This window comes from Dendrobates tinctorius, unplaced genomic scaffold (assembly GCF_039654945.1).
Source record: "Dendrobates tinctorius isolate UK_male_01 unplaced genomic scaffold, ASM3965494v1 ptg000120l, whole genome shotgun sequence".
Classification (NCBI taxonomy): Eukaryota; Metazoa; Chordata; class Amphibia; order Anura; family Dendrobatidae; genus Dendrobates; species Dendrobates tinctorius.
The window spans coordinates 3450583-3471835 of NW_027361788.1; the positions used below are offsets into that span (position 1 = coordinate 3450583).

Here is a 21253-nt window from a genome sequence, read left to right on the forward strand (position 1 = left end):
AAATGGCGCTACTTACTGGCGCGGGCTTCTCCGCATCACTCTGCAGCCACTGCCGGTGGCATCTGACAGCTAACGGATCTTCGCCGCAGGAGCCCTCCCAGGCCCTCTCCTCACTGACGATCCTCTTCAGCTTCCCAGCTCAGGTATGTGAGGGGGCCTTGACAAAATAGGACGGTGCAGGCACCCTAGCTCCATCTAACCCCTTCAGGGGGTGACGAGAGGGACCGTCCGCCACCTTGCAGCACCGCAGTCTAAGCATTGGTGGAGCAGTGGGGGCCGCACGGACTAGTCTTGTGCCTCTGTACAGCCCATGGTTTCAATACCCAGGGGTGGTCAGGGCTAAGTCCGGCATTGTGTCCCACGTCGCGGGAAAGGATACGTGGAGGGACACTCGCACGTGCTCGCCCGTTGATGGTTTGGGGAAATCGGATCCTTTCAATAGGATCTGTTTCCCCTGTCTCATCTTTATAGACGGTAAAATTTAAAAAAAAGGTCTGGGGAAAACGGCCCAGATATGTCCCATGGTGCGGGAGAGGATACGTGGAGACAATACTCAACATGTGCTCGCCCGTTGATGGTTTGGGGAGATCGGACCCTTTCAATAGGGTCCGTCGCCCCTGTCTCCTCTTCATGGGAAAAAAAAAAAAGAAAAAGTCTGAAGCAAAACCAGACGTATGTGCCTCCATGGACACTAAACAAAAAACTGAGTTCCGCCCACAATAGGGGCGAGAGTGTATACGACGGAGGAGGAGCTAACCTTTTTTTTTCACTTAGTGTCAGCCTCCTAGCGGCAGAAGCATACTCCCCCAGTATCTGTGTCCCCCAATGAGACGAAGGAGAAAGAATTGTGTCAGGAGATTAGAAAGAAAATTATAGACAAACATGTTAAAGGTAAAAGTTATAAGACCATCTCCAAGCAGCTTGATTTTCTCGTGACTACAGTTGCAAATATTATTCAGAAATTTAAGCTCTATGGGACTGTAGCCAACCTCCCTGGACGTGGCCGCAGGTGGAAAATTGATGACAAATCAAAGAGACGGATAATATGAATGGTAACAGAAGAGCCCAGAAAAACTTCTAAACAGATTAAAGGTGAACTTCAAGCTCAAGGAACAACAGTGGCAGACCGTACCATTAGTCATTGTATGAGCCAAAGTGTAATTCATGGAAGACGACCAAGGAGGACACCATTGTTGAAAAAAATCATAAAAAAGCCAGACTGGAGTTTGCCTAACTACATGTTGACAAGCCACAAAGCTTCTTGGAGAATGTCCTATGGACAGATGAGACAAAAATGGAACATTTTGGCAAGGCACATCAGCTCTATGTTCACAGATAGAAAAATGAAGCATATCTAGAAAATAACACTGTCCCTACTGTGAAACATGGAGGAGGCTCTGTTATGTTTTGGGGCTGCTTTGCTGCATCTGGCACAGGGTGTCTAGAATCTGTGCAGGGTACAATGAAATCTCAAGACTATCAAGGGATTCTAGAGAGAAATGTGCTGCCCAGTGTCAGAAAGCTTGGTCCCTTTGCAGGTCATGGGTCTTGCAACAGGATAATGACAAAAAACACACAGCTAAAAACATCCAAGAATGGCTAAGAGGAATACATTGGACTATTCTGAAGTGGCCTTCTATGAGCCCTGACCTAAATCCTATTGAGCATCTTTGGAAAGAGCTGAAACATGCCGTCTGGAAAAGGCAACCTTCAAACACGAGACAACTGGAGCAGTTTGCTCTTGAGGAGTGGGCCAAAATAACTTTCAAGAGGTGCAGAAGTTTCATTGACTGTTACAGGAATCGTTTGATTGCAGTGATTGCCTCAAAAGGTTGTGCAACAAGATATTAAGTTAAGGGTACCATCATTTTTGTCCAGGCCTATTTCATAAGTTTTATTTTTTTTTAAATTCTGTGGAAGCATGGTTGAAAAGCAATGTCTAACTTTCATTTATTCATTTTCATTGATTTTTTTATGTATTATTAATTTTGTCAGATTCAAGTTATTTCTGTGACCATTCTGGATTTTTCTGTCATTAAACAAGGGGTACCAACAATTTTGAACATGTGTGTAACTGCTGGGTGGAGGTCCAACCACAGAGATCGCCACTAGTGGCCAGAATGGGCAATCCTGGTGTCTCTGTCCTCCCACCATCGCGGCTAGGAGGAGTCAAAATGAAGTGACCGTTAAATATGCATCTTGACGCTACAGTCAAAGATTTTAGCACCAAGGAGAGTCATTGACATACCTGGAACATGGTCAAAATTTAAATGGGCTTACCTGACCAAAATGAACTGTGATGGGTCTTCTTTCATCCCTGGTTTTCAGATCTTTCTTTTCAGAAGATGGTGAAGGAGACATACTTGGAAGTGGTTCTTCCACAGCGACGCTACAGCCGTTTTCAGTCAAGTCCTGACATGAATACAGGATGAGAACAAGATTAATAAAGAAAAAATGGTCGAAAACAAATTATTTTCCGCTTCTATTCCAGTTACTATAGTCTATAAGTTTGTCTGATGGTAGGGTCTGTAACACTTATCTCTCTTCTGCTTAATCATCTTCTAAGGCTATGTTCACATGTCCAGTAATGATCCGATAGAACGGGTCCAGCAGCAATCCGTTACCACAAAAGATATGCATATACACAAAAACTGATCTCTGCTGGTTACGTTTTTTTTAAATTGAAGTCTATGGAAAACGAATCCATTAATTAGCCATCTATTTTAAACAGATCCATTTTAAACAGATCCAGTAAGCAAAAAATAGATTCTTTAAGAGAGAAAAACGGATGGCTGACTAACGGATCTGTTTTCCATAGACTTCAATGTTAAAAGAAATGGACTAAAAAGTTGTGTCTGCCAATGGATTGCTGTTGGATCCGTTCTGACGGATCATTACTGGACATGTGAACACAGCCTTAGCTGGTCATAAATCCCCTTAGAGTATGGTTAAGGTGAAGAGAGAAGAGGGATTTAGCCACTACTGTCAGCACAAGCTCTCTTACGAATGTGACTCATTCTGTATTTTTCTGTAATATGTAGAAGCTGTGGAAGCCAAACGATCCAATCTTTTTTTAGTGTATCCCTAGTACAAGGCCTAATTTTAGTAAAAAATGGATGATTTTAACAAAACGAGGTGCAGCAATGGGGATTAAGAGGTGCTAACAAGCCACATTGCCTGGGCATGGATATTTAGTTGACTCTTTTTCCCCCAAGTGAAAAAAAAAAACTCAGCAAAAGGTGTCCATGCACTTTAAAGGGAATCTGTCAGAAGGTTTTGTTAAGTAATCCGAGAGCAGCACAATGTAGAAGCTGAGAACTTGCCACACAGCGCTGTGCGTCACTTTTATTTTTACCATCTTGGTTTATGGTCTGATCATTGATTCTTTATCAAAATAAAAATATGTTAAAATAATGTTGGTCAATTGTTGACCCACAGATGACCGGTGATCGTGGATATCCGATGACTGTCATGTAGAATGACTACAATGTTCCCCTTCTAAATATACCCGGAGTGCACCCTCTCCAAGTATCAAGATACGAGTCTCTCACAAATAAGACTGTGCTGATCCTGGCAGATATATAAATGACACCCATTCCAGACAGATGTCACATTAGCTGATGGATTCCAGTATGACATCAACACGTACAGGTATCCAGTGGACGGTCATGAGACGACAGATATATTGACACGGACGTTTCCAGCGTACAGATCTACACCTGACAATCTCCGAGCTGAAAGGATGGCTGACAGTCTTTGATGTGAAAGACATCTACGCATTACTGATATATCTATTTCTGAGCAAGTTACGGCACCTGAACGTTACGACCCTTGAATACAGAAAGGCAGTGTCTGCTCTGTGGGGTAATAAGGCCATTACCACCATCAATAACCCAAAAAGAAGAAATCGTCACCAAAATATAAACCAAAGGGATCATCACACCCACTCACTCATGAGCATGGTATTCTACCTTGTATCAAAGAAGTCATGAAATTGGCCGATCATATAAATAATGCACAAAAACTACTGCTCCAGTCAAGGGGCAAAAGCGGCTAACCAGGGGCTACTAAAAAGACTTACCTATGTCTTGCTTTGTAAGCACTGTCACATTATTAGCATGCCCCTATGGGATAGGGGATAACATTCCTATCACTGGGGTCTGAGAACCAGGCTTAATACATTGGTGGTCAATCAGGTGCATTGTTGTTCTATTCTCTCTTGAAGGGCTGCACAACGCTGGTCTTCGGCACTCCCATTAGAATGAATGGAGCAGCAGTGCACACCATTGATCTGCACACTATTGATCATCGCTCCGTTGAGGTTTGCCATGGTGATCAAGCCCCCAACAATCGGAAAGTTATCCACTATCCCATTGATCGGGGCTATCTTTTAAACTTGAGAATACCCCTTTAAATTAACTGGGTAACAATGGCTGAGCTCACGCAGCGTCTGTATATATCTATGAGCTGGGACCATCAACAAATACATTGTTGTCCACTTATGACATACGTTCCACCAGTATAAGGATATTTCAAGACAGTCCGTCATACACGAGCAGACATATTGGAAAAAGGAGGGAGCACTCCAAAGTTTATTCAAAAAGGTGTATGTCCAACACGAGATACTTTGGCTACATTTTCCTTTATCAAGAATTATGGGTTCCATCTCGAAGTTCAGCATTTTACTTAACTGTTGCCAGCCTACAGCGACAGATCTGCAATAAAGAATATTCATCCCTGCTTGCATAGCGCCATTAATTGCGTAGCACATTACAGACATCATCACTGTCCCCATTGGGGCTCACAATCTAGATCCCCTATCAATATGTCATTGGAGTGTAGGAGGAAACTGGAGAACTCGGAGGAAACCCATGCAAACACAAGGAGAACATACAGACTCCTTGTAGGTGTTGTCCTCCTTGGTGGGATTTGAACCCAAGACCCCAGCGCTACAATGCTAACCACTGAGCCACCGTGCTGCCGAGACAATGATGTAGGCGAGAGTCCGGGCTCACAATCTCCGTTCTAATTCATCCTAAAAGTGTTGGATGGAGTTGAGCTTCGTGCTCTGTGCGGACTGTCAAGCTCTCCCACACCAAACTCCCTCCAACATGTCTTTATGGCCCTTGTTTTGTGCAAGAGATACAGTTATGGTGAACAGAAAAGGGCAAAACTGTTCCTACAAAGGTGGAAGCGATTTCCCTCCATTGGAAGTAAAGGGGCTAAGACAGATCCCTAAAAACAAGCCTGCAATATAATCCCTTCTCCACCAACCTTAAAGTTGGCACAGTAAGATAGGTAGCATTCTCCTGACATTAGTCAAACCCAGACTATGCTATCAGGCTGCCAGACATAGAAGTGCAGAAGTGTAATCTGTCACTCCACAAAGCATATACCTACTTCTCCAGAATCTGCCTTACATCACCAAATCCGACATTTGACCTTGTGCTTGATGATGTACGGCTGCAAGCATCTGCTCCTGGCAAAGCTCCCAGCAGGGTCACTGTATCTGTGCTGATGTGAATGCTAGGGAAGGTTTGGACTCAGTACTTCTGGATTCCACAGAGTGTTGGTGACTTTTCTATCCTAAGCACTCAGTGACCCTGCTCTGTAACAATATGGGGTCTCCCCTTCGTGGATGAGTGACTGCGGTTCCCTCCACTTCTCAGTAATAACACTCACAAGTAATGGGAGAATATTAAGAAGGGAAGAAATGTCATGACCGGACTTGTTACCCGGTGGCTCCTATCACAGGACCACACTGATATCAGTGGCTCTTTGCCACCAGCGGTTCTGTCACATGTTTTTAAAGGCAGGCGGCATGGCGGGGGGCTGGATTTTATATACCTTACTGGATTATATATTTCTGCTGGATTTTAATTACTAGAATAAGAGTAATCAGTGTGTGCAGTATAATCTTGTCAGGTGTAACGGACTTCTGGAGCACAACTAGCTGTCTCTCAGTGTGGTCTCCTTTACAATACATCTCCACTTTTTGGCATCTTTTGACTCACACAAGCACAAAAAAGTCACCTTAATATATGGGAATGAAAAGAATGCCGAGATGAATATATTTTGCTTTAGCAATGCATTTTGTGCTAGAGAGCACTTGTGTATTATACTGGGTGTTGAGAAATATGTATTCAGTCCACAAGACATGGATCCTCCCAGGATTGACCTTTCACACCTCATCGACATTCTGAGTGTTACCCGTGGCCCGCTCCGGAGTTTGGTTTGAATTGCAAATAAGGAGCAAGGTTGTCACCTAAACCGTTCAGGTCAACAAAAAAAGTAGAAAGAGGTCCATCATAATGTAGCGCTGGGGAGAGAAGACAGCCAACCTTCATCCAGGTCAGATTCACTGGACCTTGAAAGGTCGACAGGAAGACCACCACCTAAAGCCGAAAAGTGGGGACTAAAACTACAGAGTGGGGGACGGGATCACATAACTTGCTCCAAAAAACAAGTGGTCAGAAAAAGAGGCTGTTCATTCTTAAATCTGTGGCTGTTTCTTTCATCGTCACACATTTCTTTAAGACGGGCTACAAAATGATTTTGAAAAGGCTTACAAGTAACGGAACTCATATATATCACAGGATTTGACACATACAGGATGTATTTGTATAAAGATAGTAAAAATTGTTTTTTATGTGTCATCACAAATAAGCTTGGGTCAGGGATGACAACATCTGGAAGGAAATCATCATAGTGTGGACAGTAACTGTCGAGTATGAGGTGGGATGTGACAAACATTTCCAACTGTCACAATTCTAAATTAAATAAATACATAAACACTGTTTTGTGAATAGAGGTCAAGGTAGGTACAAGCTGTGTGGACTACTCACCAATGTCTATTATTCCAGACACAACGCTTACTGCCCCTGTGCTGCTCCCTATGATCAGTGCCAAGTTGGAAGTTTAGCAGATGAGCACACTACATTCAGAGACAGCACACATGAGACTGAAGCCCGGGGAGGTCAGTAAACCACTTTACATCATATCTAAAGGGGATGTATGACAGTAAAATACTTTTTTAGGCATGGATTGATTAAAAATAAATAAACCGAGCCATACTCACCTTCCAGAGCCCCCATGTATCCAGTGCAGGCTGCTCCAGGGGTCTCTGAGGGCTCCAGCAGCGGTTACTGCCCCGTTCAGAAGTCATAAACATCCGATGATGTGCTCCTCTAGTCACCTGCAAGCTGCAGCAAACCATAGGTATCATAATTTTTGAATGGGACAGCAGACACCTTGAGAGCAGCCTGCGCTAGATCCGCAGGGAAAGCTGGAAGGATGAGTATGGTTATTTATTTTTTTAATTAATCCATGCCAGAAAAAAATATGTTCCTGTTGGACAGCCCCTTTAAGCTATGTTCTACGTCACAACACCGGGGAAATGAGCATTACCCTAGACCACCAGGAAAATTGGCAATGCCCACTCAACAGATTAGACTACCAGAAAAATGAGCATTGTCCACTAGCTACATTGGACCACCAGGGAAATGGGCATTACCCACTCACTACACTAGACCACCAGGGAAATGGACAGTGCCCACTCACTATATTGGACAACTAGTGCCCACTCACTACACTAGACCACCAGGAAAATGGGCATTGTCCACTTACTACACTGAACCACCAGGGAAATGGGCATTGCCTTATCACCACATTAGTCCACTAGTTCACACTCACAACACTAGAAGACCAGGAAAATGGTCATTGCCGTCTCACTACATTAGATCACTAGGGAAAAAATGGGCATTGCTTTCTCACTACAATAGACCACCAGGGAAATGACTATTGCCTTCTCACCACACTAAACCACTAGTGCCCACTCACAACACTAGACCACCAGGAAAATGGGTGTTACTCACCCACTAATACAGTTTAACCACAAGAAGCAAGTTAATTACTCTTCCACTTGTCCCTCTTGATTACTGCTAAAATCTAATTGGTTGTTTTGGACAACTACTCCCCACATCTGCTTTGCACTACTTTTGATGAATCCTCCACTATATCTATAATCACGCAATACTACATGTAGATGTTAATTTAAAGTTCAGACCAGATCCGGCACCGTACAACATCTATTGGCGAAAATCAAGATAAGATTGTGTTCTCTTGAAAAAAACAAAAAACCTCAATCTGCATGTAGCTACAAATAATTAAGGAATAAAAAACAAGAGAAGCAGTACCTTCTGTTTCAGGCGGTTTTTCACTTCTTTGATTCCCATTTTAGCGTGGTCTTTAGCCTAAAGAAGACAAATGTGATTAGACTTTAGGCGATTATAGACTATTGCATTCTTTTACAAACTTTAGACTTGAAAAAGCTGTGTGGGTCCTGTACCCCGATGACCTATTCTTAACCCCTTCACCACATGGCCATTTTTCGTTTTTTTGCTCCCCTTCTTCCCAGAGCCATCACCTTTTTATTTTTCCATCAATATGGCTGTGTGAGGGCTTGTTTTTTTGTGGGATGAATAGTACTTTTGAATAACAACACTGATTTTATATTGTACTGGAAATCGGGAAAAATATTAAAAGTGCGATGAATTTGCAGAAAGAGTGGAATTCCACAATTGTTTTTTGTTTAGTTACCATGTTCATTATATGGTAAAAACTGGCCTGGCGGTATGATTCCCGAGGTCAGTACGAGTACACAGATGCCAAACATGCATAGGTTCTTTTTTATATATGTGGTAAAAGCAATTTCAAAATTTGTATGAAAAATTCCATTGCCTCTTATTGCATTTTATTGCAATATTGTGGCAGCAAAAAAACGCAATTCTGTCGTTCCGATTCTTTTTCTTGTTACGCCGTTTACCGATCTGATTAATTTACTTTATGTTTTGCTAAATCGGACATTTCTGAATGCAGTAATAGCAAATATGTGTATTTTTTTATTGTTTTATTTTCAATGTGGTAAAAGGGGAGTGATTTGAACTTGTGGGTTTTTTTAAACCTTTTTTTCACTTTTTACTGTATTTAATAGCCTCCTTAGGAGATTTGAAGCTGCAATCTTCTGATCGTCTGTGCTACACATAGCAGAGCATCAGCACTGCTATGCATACCAATAATCACAATCTCCTATGAATGGCGGTCACGAGCCGGCATTCACATGAGTATCGTAATGACAGGAACGGGGTTTTTTTTAAGATCCTCGGCTGTCAATACAACCCACTGGCGCCCGTAATAACGTGACAGGGGTGCCAATGGGCGGGATTTGTGAGCGTGTTAAATCCCAGTGGGATTTAACTGGTTAGAAGCCGCGGGTGTTAAAGTCAAGACAGTTTATTAAGCCAGATGTCATGTGCAGGGGGAAAGATGTAGGCTCGGCGTCAAAGCCTGCATCAAAGTAGAGGGCAAGACTTGTGACGTAAATATACGTCATGAAGGGGTTAAAGGGATTCTGTCACCAGGTTTTTTCTGTTTCATCTGAGAGCAGCATGATGTAGGGGCAGAGAGCCTGATTCCAGTGATGTGTCACTTACTGGGCTGCTTGTTGTTGATTCAATAAAATCAGTGTTTTATCAGCAGAAGATTATGAGTAGAGGACTAGTTGTCTTGTGACATGTAGTCCTCATGTAGTGCAAGTAGTGCAAAACCCGGCCCCCGATCACTGACTGACAAGTTTCTGTGTACACTATGCATAGGCAGAAAGCTGCCAATCAGTGGTGTGGGTGGGGTTATCCAGACGTCAGCAGTCAGAGAACTGCTAGACCTACAGCAGAGAAAACAGGGATTTTATCAAAGATGCAACAAGCAGCCCTGCAAGTGACACATCACTGGAATCGAGGTCTTGGCTCCTACATCAGATAAAATAGCAAAAACCTTGTGATAGATTGGAAACCTCCACTAGCAATGGGGTCCACTAATGAGCATTCTGCTGATCAGCAAGGGTCAGACCCCCACATATAACAGTGATCGCACATCTTAAGGATAGACTATCAATGTTTAGTCGAGGACATCCCACAGATCCGGAAGTGGTGTGTAAGTATAAGGAGACTGTATGCTATAACCAATGCTAATAAAGGGACTGCATACACCATAATGCACATAAACTGAAGAACAGGGGCAGTCCTATGTAACAGTAATAATTCATAACATTAAGGTAGAGAACTGCATGGAGAAGTGTAGAATAATCCATAAACCCAACTGCCTAAAACATAACTCATGTTCACAAGCAGAAATAATCCAATAATAAGAGAAAATTCTACTGTCCTGATAATCCATGATAATCAATGAACAATAGCTCTATCTATCTGCAGCCTTAACATATAAATAATGTAAGGTTATTGGGCAGAGACCTTTGTACCTGATAAATATATCATGGGGTCAATGGAAACAACAGTGTGCCGCTACAAAAGTCATAACACCGCAAGTTCAGTGTTACAGAGCGTCCCTGGCATGTCTCTTGTCCTTAATCTGGTACTTACAAACTTGTAGACAGTCTTCATGGCTGGATTAGCTCTGGTCTTCATGGTGTTAAGAAAGGCCCCACTTCCTTTCTGTAAGAAAAAAAGAAGAAGAAAAAGGAAAACAATAGGAAAAATATGAAAGAAGAACAAATAATAACGTAAGATAAAAGTTATTGGAGGAGGAGGATGATGAGGATAATTTATAGGATGAGGACGACGAGAAGGAGAAGAAAGAGGAAGAACAGAATGAGGGGAAAGAGAAGTTGGATTAGTAGAAGGAATGGGAAGAGAACAAGGAGAAGTAAAAGGAGGGAAAGATGGAGTAGAAGGAAGAGATGGAAGAGAAGGAGAAGGAGCAAGAAGAGCAGAATTGAAAGGGGAAAAGAGGGAAGAGGAAGAGAGGGAGGTGGAGAAGGAAGTAGAAGAGAAGAAGGGGAAGTAATAGCAAGGGTGAAGAGGAGTAAAAGGAGGAAGGCGGAAGAGAAGGAGGAGAAGCAGAAAGAGTGGACAGGGCAAAAGGAGGGGGGGAAGGAAGACGAGAAAGAGGAATGTGAGGATGAGTTTAAAGATAAGTAGAAGGAAGATGAGGGGGAGAAGGAAGATGAGGGGGAGGAGGAGATCGAGAAAGGAGGAGGAGAGTAAGAAAGAAGGAGGGGGAAAGAAAAAAGGAGGAATAGTAGTAGAAGGAAAATAGGAGGATGGGATAAGGTGCAGGAATAGAAGAAGGAGGAAGAGGATGAAGAGAAGGAGGAAGAGGATGAAGAGAAGGAGGAGGAGAAAAGAGAGGAGGAGGAAAATGAGGAGATGGATTTGTAAATGGTGGTGAAAGAGGAGGAGGAAAATGAGGAGGCAGAGGAGGTTGAGGATGGGGGGAAAAGAGTGGGAGTAAAAGAAGGAAGAAGAAAATTTAGAAAAAGGAGGAAGAGCAGGAGGACAAGGAGAAATAAAAAATATGCCATAATAATAATGATATATACAATAATAATTACAGAAGGGAAAATATATAAATAAATGTAATATCTGATGTTCGGATTTGGCAGACGGTCACAAGTATATACAATTTACACGCCAGAAACGGATACTAAAAAGCTGCTGCTATAATTTTGCTTTTTAAGGCAAACGAGTCTGAAAAACTATTAGCGCTTTGTTATAGGATACGGCCTGGGCAGTGCCTTTTATTCACACCACTCATTAAACTGTTCTATAGAGATATTTATAGTAATGAATTAATTGTGCAGCTCAATTACATGTAATTAGAATAATTATCATTGATAATAATTACTTTACTCATTAAATATAGACTTATTAGTGATAAAGTATCTTAAATTTATGTACCATTTAACTTCTGAATTCTGCACCTCTGAGTCAAAGTGCCATCTGTTCCATCTTTCCAATATCAAAAGCTTCCCGAGTCAATGTGACATGACTGTAACCTCAACAATAGCGTGTTTTCCGATTATACCCGGGTTGCATTGTGGAGCTTTTACAACAGAAAAAAAAGAATCTTTCTTAAAGAAGGGAGCAGGGATTTTGATTTCTAATGACAGCACACAGGCTGTAGGTGCAGGGTAAGAGTATATTTAGGAATTATTTCAGCCTAGGTTAACTAATGGTTGGTCTCACAGGTCTTATTATAGGGAACAATAGCAAAAAATAAAAACAGTCGACTCAAAAAAAAAAAAATCCAGGAAGTCAAAATATTTGGTGTGCATGCTCAGATCTTGGGGTGCTCAGCTTGAAAAAGATCCAACTTGAAACTTAAAAAGCAGATTAAGAAAATGTAGAAAGCGGCATTGCGCACTAGCAATTCAATCAGAAAGAAGTTTCATTTGGTACATCAAAGGGTGGAGAACAGTCACACAAAGTGAACGAGAAAGCTGTTTCACCTAAGTACACGCTTCTTCTGGCTCTGATCTTATTAAAAAGTAAGACACTAGTTTGCACTGATTATATTAAAAAAAAAGGGTCCACCTGTGGATTTCGGCAGGATTATTTAGATTTGCAGATTTTGTGGATGGAAATACATTGAAAGTCCTCTTGATTGATGATATAAAATCGAAATTTGCTATTACTAATATAGAGAGTTCTTCCAGTTCATGCAGATTAAGCACATGGCGTCTTCACTATATGGTTCATTGACGGTTTCTCAACCAACAAAATTTGAGAGGATTTGTAAGGAAGGCACATCAACTAAAGGGTTAAGATCAGATATTTACAGGATCTTGGGTTCTCCTCGACTGACCCCTCCTTGAAACATCCGTATATGGTTAGATGGGAGTCTCTTCTGGGAAGGACGTTGTCTCCCCTGGGAAGGACGTTGTCTCCCCAATGCTGGCAGAATATATGGGAATATTCGTCCAAACCCTCTATCTGCACCCTTTATAAGGAAAACCAATATAAAATGCTGATGTTTTGGTATCACACTCCAGAGCTCCTTCATAGACTAAACCTCCAGCTCCCAAGTATTTGCTGGTGTTGTTGCTCAGCACTGGGTTCTCAGTTCCACATTTTCTGGTCTTGCCCTGGGCTGGCCGGATTTTTGGAAAAGGTGAACACCTTAATACAAAAGGTTCTATATGTGAAGGATGAGCTGGACCCTGCTATATACATACCAAATGTTTCCCCCAGAGGGATTGGGAAGAATTCGACCAGACTTCTGTTACATCTGTTGATGGCAGCTAGATGTTTGATTGCCCTTCATTGGAGACTACTCCCCCCTCTTATCAGAAGATTTTGGATAGAACAGTCAACATCCACAGGATGGAGCATATAGCCTTATTGAATGCGAGTTTGGACAGATTTGAAACCATCTGGGTTCTCAGGGACTATTTTAGGGCCCAAAACAACAGTTAGGAGCATTTAGGGTTTTGAACAGGTTTCTTCTTCCCTATGTGTATGTCTCGTCTTAGTGTTGTGGTTTTATAAAAATTGTAATATGAGTATGGAGGTGGAGTCATCTTAACTTGGCATCATTTAGAACTGCTGGTGGACCTTCTGTCTTTTTCTGTTCTATTGAACAATATGTTTTGATGCCACTGGGGGAAACATCTTTCAAAAACAAATAATAATTGTACTCCATTCTTTCTGATCCTCTAATTTGTAAGCCAAATTGTGATTGTTTTGTCTCATTTCTGATTGTAAAATTTAATAAAATTAGTTATTAAAAAAGGGGCTTAAATCATTGCGATCAGTCCCAGAGCCTGTCTTCAATAAAATATTTTTTTTCTTTAGCAGCATTTTGTGGCGATCATCCCCTTCTCCACATACTTTATCAAAGTGTAATCCCAAAAACCACATCAGGTCAGGGTCAGCTCCGTAAACTCGCCTTATGTGATCAATGAGTCTCGGACAACCTCTTCTTCCAGACTGCAATGATCGTACATGTTCACAGAAGCGTTTGAATAAGTGACAAATAGTTTTTCCAATGTAAAACCTCCCGCAGTCACACAAGACTGCATATATATTTACTCTGGCGAGTAAAAAGTTAATTTACGCTATGAATGGTTTATTTCTTTAATAGCCTTCGACTTGATTTCAGGCCATAGCAACCTGATGGATGAACGCTCTGTGCGAAGATCGGTCTTGAGAATGCCTAGATAGGTCCAGCAGGGTCTTCTCCACCATTATCTTGATAGTATCAAGCCATTGGGTTGTTGGTCTTCCTCTTCGCGTTGGTCATTCTATTCTTCCGATCATGATGTCCTTCTCCAGTGATTTCTCGCCTCGTATGATGTGTCAAAAGTACGCAAGTCCTAGCTTGGTGATTCTTGCTTCCAGTGACATGTCTGACCTGATTTGTTTGTTCTTCTTGACATCTATAGCATTGATAACATTCTTCTGCAGCACCACACTTTGAAAGCATCAATTCTTCTTCTGTCTTGTTTCTTTATCATCCAGTTTTAGCATCTGTATGTCACTACAGAAAAGACCAAACTAAGTACCCAGCCGTGTCTTTGTCGCTATGGAAATCTTCCTCGATTTGAAGACCTTGTCCAGTGACTTCACTGTCCTCTTATTGACTTCCGGTGTTGTCGCTGCATCTTGAGTGATCATCGATATGAGTAGGTTGAAGTCCTTTACAACTCGTTGTCGTCCATCTCAAATGTGTCCCGGTCGTATTTGGCAGTAGTCAGTATCTTTGTCTTTTCTGCATTGAGCACCAGTCCCATGTTCGAGCTTTCTGTCTTTACACTTGGTAATAAGTCTATCATTCCATCATTCCATCTACGCTTGTTGATATCAATGATGTATTGTCTATGTATTTAAGATTGTTGATGATTCGTTCAGCAATTTTGGTTCCTTCTTTTTCAGTAAGTCCAGCCTTCCTGAAAATAGCTTCTACATATAAATGGAAGAGAAATGGTGACAGGACGCAGCATTATCTGACTCCTCTCTTTACTTTTGAATCATGCAGTGTTGCCATGCTCCATTTGAACTGTAGCTTCTTGTCACTATGAATGTAATCCCCTAATTTAACGTGATCTTTACAGTACATGTAAGAGGAGGATGAATGAACTCATGGAGATCAACATCCGACACTGCGGAGACACCATCACGTGTTTCTCAACGCAGTGATTCTAGAGCACTGCCCCCATCCCTTATGGGAAATATGTAAAACATGCAAAACAGAAGCCGCGGAGACACCATCACGTGTTTCTCAACGCAAGCAATGACCAGCCAGGTCTTTGCCCGGGAAGGAACAACCACGGGAAGGGCAGTCTCCAATGAAGGAAACCACCTATGCCAAAACATGGTATCCATCCACATACAGCTGTTTCGGGGTATTGCCCCTCATCAGTGTGGAGTAGGAAACTGGCTGGTAGGAGCAATGCCTAGTAAAAAGACTATGAAGAGGAGGATGAATGAACTCATGGAGATCAACGTCCGACACTGCGGAGACACCATCACGTGTTTCTCAACGCAGTGATTCTAGAGCACTGCCCCCATCCCTTATGGGAAATATGTAAAACATGCAAAACAGAAGCCGCGGAGACACCATCACGTGTTTCTCAACGCAAGCAATGACCAGCCAGGTCTTTGCCCGGGAAGGAACAACCACGGGAAAGGCAGTCTCCAATGAAAGAAACCACCTATGCCAAAACATGGTATCCATCCACATACAGCTGTTTCGGGGTATTGCCCCTCATCAGTGTGGAGTAGGAAACTGGCTGGTAGGAGCAATGCCTAGTAAAAAGACTATGAAGAGGAGGATGAATGAACTCATGGAGATCAACATCCGACACTGCGGAGACACCATCACGTGTTTCTCAACGCAGTGATTCTAGAGCACTGCCCCCATCCCTTATGGGAAATATGTAAAACATGCAAAACAGAAGCCACGGAGACACCATCACGTGCTTCTCAACGCAAGCAATGACCAGCCATGACCAGCCATATTTCCCATAAGAGATGGGGGCAGTGCTCTAGAATCACTGCGTTGAGAAACACGTGATGGTGTCTCCGCAGTGTCGGATGTTGATCTCCATGAGTTCATTCATCCTCCTCTTCATAGTCTTTTTACTAGGCATTGCTCCTACCAGCCAGTTTCCTACTCCACACTGATGAGGGGCAATACCCCGAAACAGCTGTATGTGGATGGATACCATGTTTTGGCATAGGTGGTTTCCTTCATTGGAGACTGCCGTGGTTGTTCCTTCCCGGACAAAGACCTGGCTGGTCATTGCTTGCGTTGAGAAACACGTGATGGTGTCTCCGCGGCTTCTGTTTTGCATGTTTTACATATTTCCCATAAGGGATGGGGGCAGTGCTCTAGAATCACTGCGTTGAGAAACACGTGATGGTGTCTCCGCAGTGTCGGATGTTGATCTCCATGAGTTCATTCATCCTCCTCTTCATAGTCTTTTTACTAGGCATTGCTCCTACCAGCCAGTTTCCTACTCCACACTGATGAGGGGCAATACCCCGAAACAGCTGTATGTGGATGGATACCATGTTTTGGCATAGGTGGTTTCCTTCATTGGAGACTGCTCTTCCCGTGGTTGTTCCTTCCCGGGCAAAGACCTGGCTGGTCATTGCTTGCATTGAGAAACACGTGATGGTGTCTCCGCGGCTTCTGTTTTGCATGTTTTACAGTACATGTAAGTACAATAGTTAAGTCGACATTTAAAATTCCCCTTTAATACTGTTTTCCTAAGTCTATTGTAATTAATTTCTTGTGTGAATCTGACTTATATACTACTATGTCTCTCAAGCTCTTCTTCTTATGCTAACGATAGGCTTTTTAATGGTAATATCCAATAATAATGGATCAATTTCATTCATGCCCCATCATGGATTTTACAATGTTACTCATAGGGTTACACTTTAAATATAACACAAATGTCTTGTCTTTTACTCTTTTAAGTTATTGTAAATGTTCACTTTGTGTGTCTCTGTTCACAATCCCATGACCGAATAAAACTGCTTTCTGATTGAATTGCCAGTGGTGAGTGCCGCTTCCTATGTTTGCGCACTCATAGGGGAAGTTGCTATCAGATAAGCATAATCACAGGTGGCTATTTAAATGGTCATAGAAAGATCAGGTTGGCCTTGTTGGCGGAAGGGATCATGCTCCTGACAAAGCTGGGTGAAACGCGCGCTAGAGCACTGGGCTTAACATATAACAGGGCTCCACATCATTACTACGGTATGTAAGTTTGTATACTATACTATTCTATTTGATGTACATGTTAATCAATAGGGAAAAGATATGTGGGTATATTAACTATATACTGTTTATAGCCTTTGCTGGTTTGTTCTCAGCCCTCCTCTGAGTTACTCTGCTTTTTTTTAACAAAACCTGTTATGATATTTTATATTTTATAAAATTGATATATTTGTGAGATATTTTGTAGAAACATTTTTCTTTTGGATATTTTGTGACTGTTGGGTGCGTCTCTCTTATTCAGCCAGAAACATTTGGTTATAGGAATATTGGTTGGTCCTTTCCCTATATATAGCAGATCAGGCAGAACTTGGTCTTCATCGCAGCGCCCAGTGCAATGGGTGAAAACAGGCAGCAACGAGTTACATCAGTGAGAAGCCGATCTCCTTCTAGGTGCAGACAGAAGTTGATCGGAAACAGTAGGAGAAATAACAGGCACTGTGGCAGAAACTGGAAATCTCAGATTGGTCTTGTTCTCTTCGAAGGAACATCACCAGGCCCATACCCACAACCACCTACAGAAGTCGCAGTAGGCGCACAAGCACCTATTGGATTGATGGCCTCTCAGCCTCGAATCTTGGACCATTGCAGAGATTGTAGACCACCTAGGATGTGTCATCTGCATAATGGATAGCAAGCCCTAGACCTGGTCACAATGCTGCCATGTGTTCCACCAGCACTGGAAAGCACAGGGGCTCCCGAAATGTAAAAAATGCTCCATGTGCAGCAGTCAGATCAAAAGTCTTTTTTCATTGGGGTCATTTTCTTCAGAAATTTCATTAAAAAGTATATTTATAACATTACAGAAATAAAAACTTAGAGGTAGTATATGTTACACAATATATTGGACCACAAAGTCAGGGGACTGCATACTTACTTTTACCGTTGACAGCCATTGATGGTACAGCTTGTCACTGCCTGCAAGAATGAGGAAAAAAAAAGGTTAAATGGCTATAAACCCAAAGTAAGTAGCAAAAGATGAAATTAAATAATCAAAATGAGCTAAAAATCAGTGAAATAGAAGCTGGAAATGGGTTAAATAACAGATTTCTGTGCGGTTTATAACTGTACTAGGTATCTTTAAGTTTGAGAATGCTGTCCACACAATGGCGGTTAGAATAACAGAGGTAAGAGGGCTACATCTAATAGGCATCGTACCCATCTGCACCGATATGCTTTACCTGCATATTCGCCCATATTAATCTCTTCTTCAAAGACATCACTGAATCCATTTCCAGTGTTCAGCAGGTCAAGACGCCCATCTATGAACTAGAAGAGAAAGGGATTAAACACGGCCGCTATAAGTAGCGGAGCCATTCTGAGAGGCTTTCTCCAATCTCATACCTGTTTAAATAGCTGAAGCTGAATCGCATTCTGAAGGAACGGTCTCATCCCGCTGGAACGATGGGACACAAATGTTTCTTCACAAAAGGTAATTGGCTCCTCCTGTCGGGGGCAGACAGACAAAAATTAGAGGGGGCAAAACGTATCAATGGGTTGTCTGCAGTATTCAGAACCAGGGTAAATTCCACCTTTAATTCTTTCTACGCGAGATGAGATTTCTAGGCATAACTCCTGCTCAGTAACATAGGAAGGGAAAAGATAAAAAGTCAATTCTACTTATTCTTGTGCAATGTGGATAGATTTCCCTTCTATGGCAGTCAGACTGGATCCCTCGAATAACAACCCGCTTCCAGCAGTTCAGTAACCACATCTGTCGCAGTATAACTTTGGGTAAGGGCTATAGCGGTGACGGCCTATCCACAACACACCGCTGCAGCCGATCAGTGATATCAAGGTAGAAGGCAATAGACAGTTGGCTTCAGTGGTCACTTTTTATTATCAGTGATGATCTGCAGGATGGCAGCTGTGAGGTGGCAATGGGATCCTGTGTATGAGAAGTCGCAAGAGAGAGCTATTGCCCAAATCATTGTTTGTCTGACAGCTGTCTAATGTTCATGGGGATTTAGTGAAAGTGCTTTTTGGCAGAAATTTAAAGTATTTAAAGGGCCATGTTCCTTTGAAATTTGAAGTGGCAGCTTAGGAACTTAAAGGAAAACCCCTTTAACGGCTCGGTAACCCAACTATGCAAACTATTTTAGCGCTTATATGGAGTCATATTGTGGCTTTGGGACCCTTGGAGAGAGAACGCATCCGTGGTTGATCCACAGAGCAGAGCTGTGGGTTTTTTCTTTTAAGTGGAATTTGAAGCAGATTTGTTCCAAAAATCCATATAAAATCCCAATACAGATACTCTTTGGATTCTCTTCCTATTAATTTCAGTGGAAAATCCCCATTGTTGTTCATACAACAAGCCTTTGCGATTTTTTTTTAACAAGTTTTTGAAAACCTGGTCAAGGACCAAAAAAAACAGAATAGAGGCGTCAATTCTTTACTGGCAAATTCTCTTGGAATCTGTTTGAAACTTGATATTGTCAAGTCTAAAGACTGCAAAAAAAGTGTGAAGAAATAATGTAAAAAATGGTGAAAAAAAAACAAGTTGGATTCCTCCTGAAAACCACAATGAGTTTTTGTGCCTCAAAAAAACTTCATTTGCACATACCTTAGAGAGGACATGTCACTGGGTCCCTTTACTCCCCTGAGTATTTTATTTTGTTTTAATCCACCACCACCATACTGTTCTAGAGATGTGGATATTTTTTCCAACTCAGTGCTAATTTTAAAGTTCTTTACAAACCAGAGGTACATACAAGATACTTGTGCAGAATAGCCAGAACACACGCTCCTAAAGAATTCTGTGACCACTCACTTGATCCTGTGACAACCATGCATGATCGTGGGGCGCCGATGCATTGCCCTGACAGCCAGGGGTCAGTTAAAGACCTCCGTGCTTGTCATTACTGTGAAGGTTGTGGGTTGTAATAATCAGCTAGGCAGGTTAACGATGCAACTATATTTTTAATTTTTTACGTCCATGGTCTTACAGCAACACTGGGTAGATTACCAAAATACAATGCCCTCAGTCCACAAGATCCCAACCCGAGGCTGGTAGTTCAGCTGTTCCCAAAGCAGACGATACCCATTGTCTACCAACTTTTGGTTGGTCCACAGCTTTTGTATCTCCCGCCAGTGTAGTCAATAGTCACACTCCATGCTCATCCAGATGACAGATACCACGACCGTAGCACAGGTATCCAGCTCCAACCAGCAACAAGCCCTCCATTTTCTTGTCAGTGTCCTCAGTACTCCAAGCCGCCCCCTGGAATTGAGCCTAGCCCTCAGGAAACACTCCCCAAAGCTAACATTACATTGGTGGAGGTATTTTCCTGTGCCCGAGCCCCATCACCTGGGACTGCATGCAAGATCACCTATGGTGATGACTCCACTGGGTCTACTAGCCCCATCCACACAATGGGATTAGTGAATGTGAGAACAATGGCTTAATTGAGGCCCATGAGATGATGATGATGAGAGTAATGGAATGATTGCTTTACCTTTAACAATCTCCTGTCTGCCCTAATGTATACATAAGATCCAGCCCACATGTCTTTCTCTGCTTACTGTCATTGAATGCAAAAATCAATTCCTGAGACAGAACACTTTCCAGGAGAGATATGTGCACCTTAAACTGATGAGCAAGCAAATCTCTAATAATACACAACAATAAGATCAACGTAAACGGTGCTCCATGCTGGAAAAGTCCACATCTCTTAGAGCCATGAAGTCCACTCTATGTCAACTGGTCCACTAGTCTTTAGTTCGTGGCCAGATCCTCACAATTATGATTCTCCAGCGTTTAGGTGACATTCATAGGAGATCATACATTTTCTCTCTATATATAGCAGTGCTGAGTATATTTGTTTTTTGGCTGTTGCAACAGAAAGTTTGGCATCTGCATAATCGTACAGACATGGAGAATCATATTACCAAGTCAGTTTTACCATATAGTGAGCATGACGAATAAAAAAACCTAAACAAAAATTGTGGCATTGCACTTTATTTTTGCAATTTCAACGCACTTGGAATTTCTGCTTCAAAATTATAAAATGAATCGTGCTATTCAAAACTATAACTTGACCTGAAAAAAAACATCCCCCCACATGGCTATGTCGATGGAAAAGTAAAAGAGTTCTGGCCCTTGGCAGGAAAGGAATAAAAAAAAAGGAAAAACAGCCCGGTCATTAAGGGGTAATGCAAGCAAGGAGGTGGA

The 21253-nt window shown here is 42.1% G+C and overlaps 1 protein-coding gene across 4 annotated transcripts in view; it reads right to left on the reverse strand.

Annotated features, from left to right (window-relative positions):
* Positions 1-21253, reverse strand: part of DENND1A (DENN domain containing 1A) — a 973091-nt gene that overhangs the window by 134839 nt on the left and 816999 nt on the right. For all 4 annotated transcript variants that reach the window (XM_073590695.1, XM_073590694.1, XM_073590697.1 and 1 more), the window contains exons 14-19: positions 18427-18528; positions 18264-18351; positions 17960-18000; positions 10437-10508; positions 8196-8252; positions 2281-2412 (exon numbers count right to left, since the gene is read on the reverse strand). In XM_073590695.1, the coding sequence (XP_073446796.1) occupies positions 2281-2412; positions 8196-8252; positions 10437-10508; positions 17960-18000; positions 18264-18351; positions 18427-18528 (492 nt within the window). The remainder of the gene's footprint in view (positions 1-2280; positions 2413-8195; positions 8253-10436; positions 10509-17959; positions 18001-18263; positions 18352-18426; positions 18529-21253) is intronic.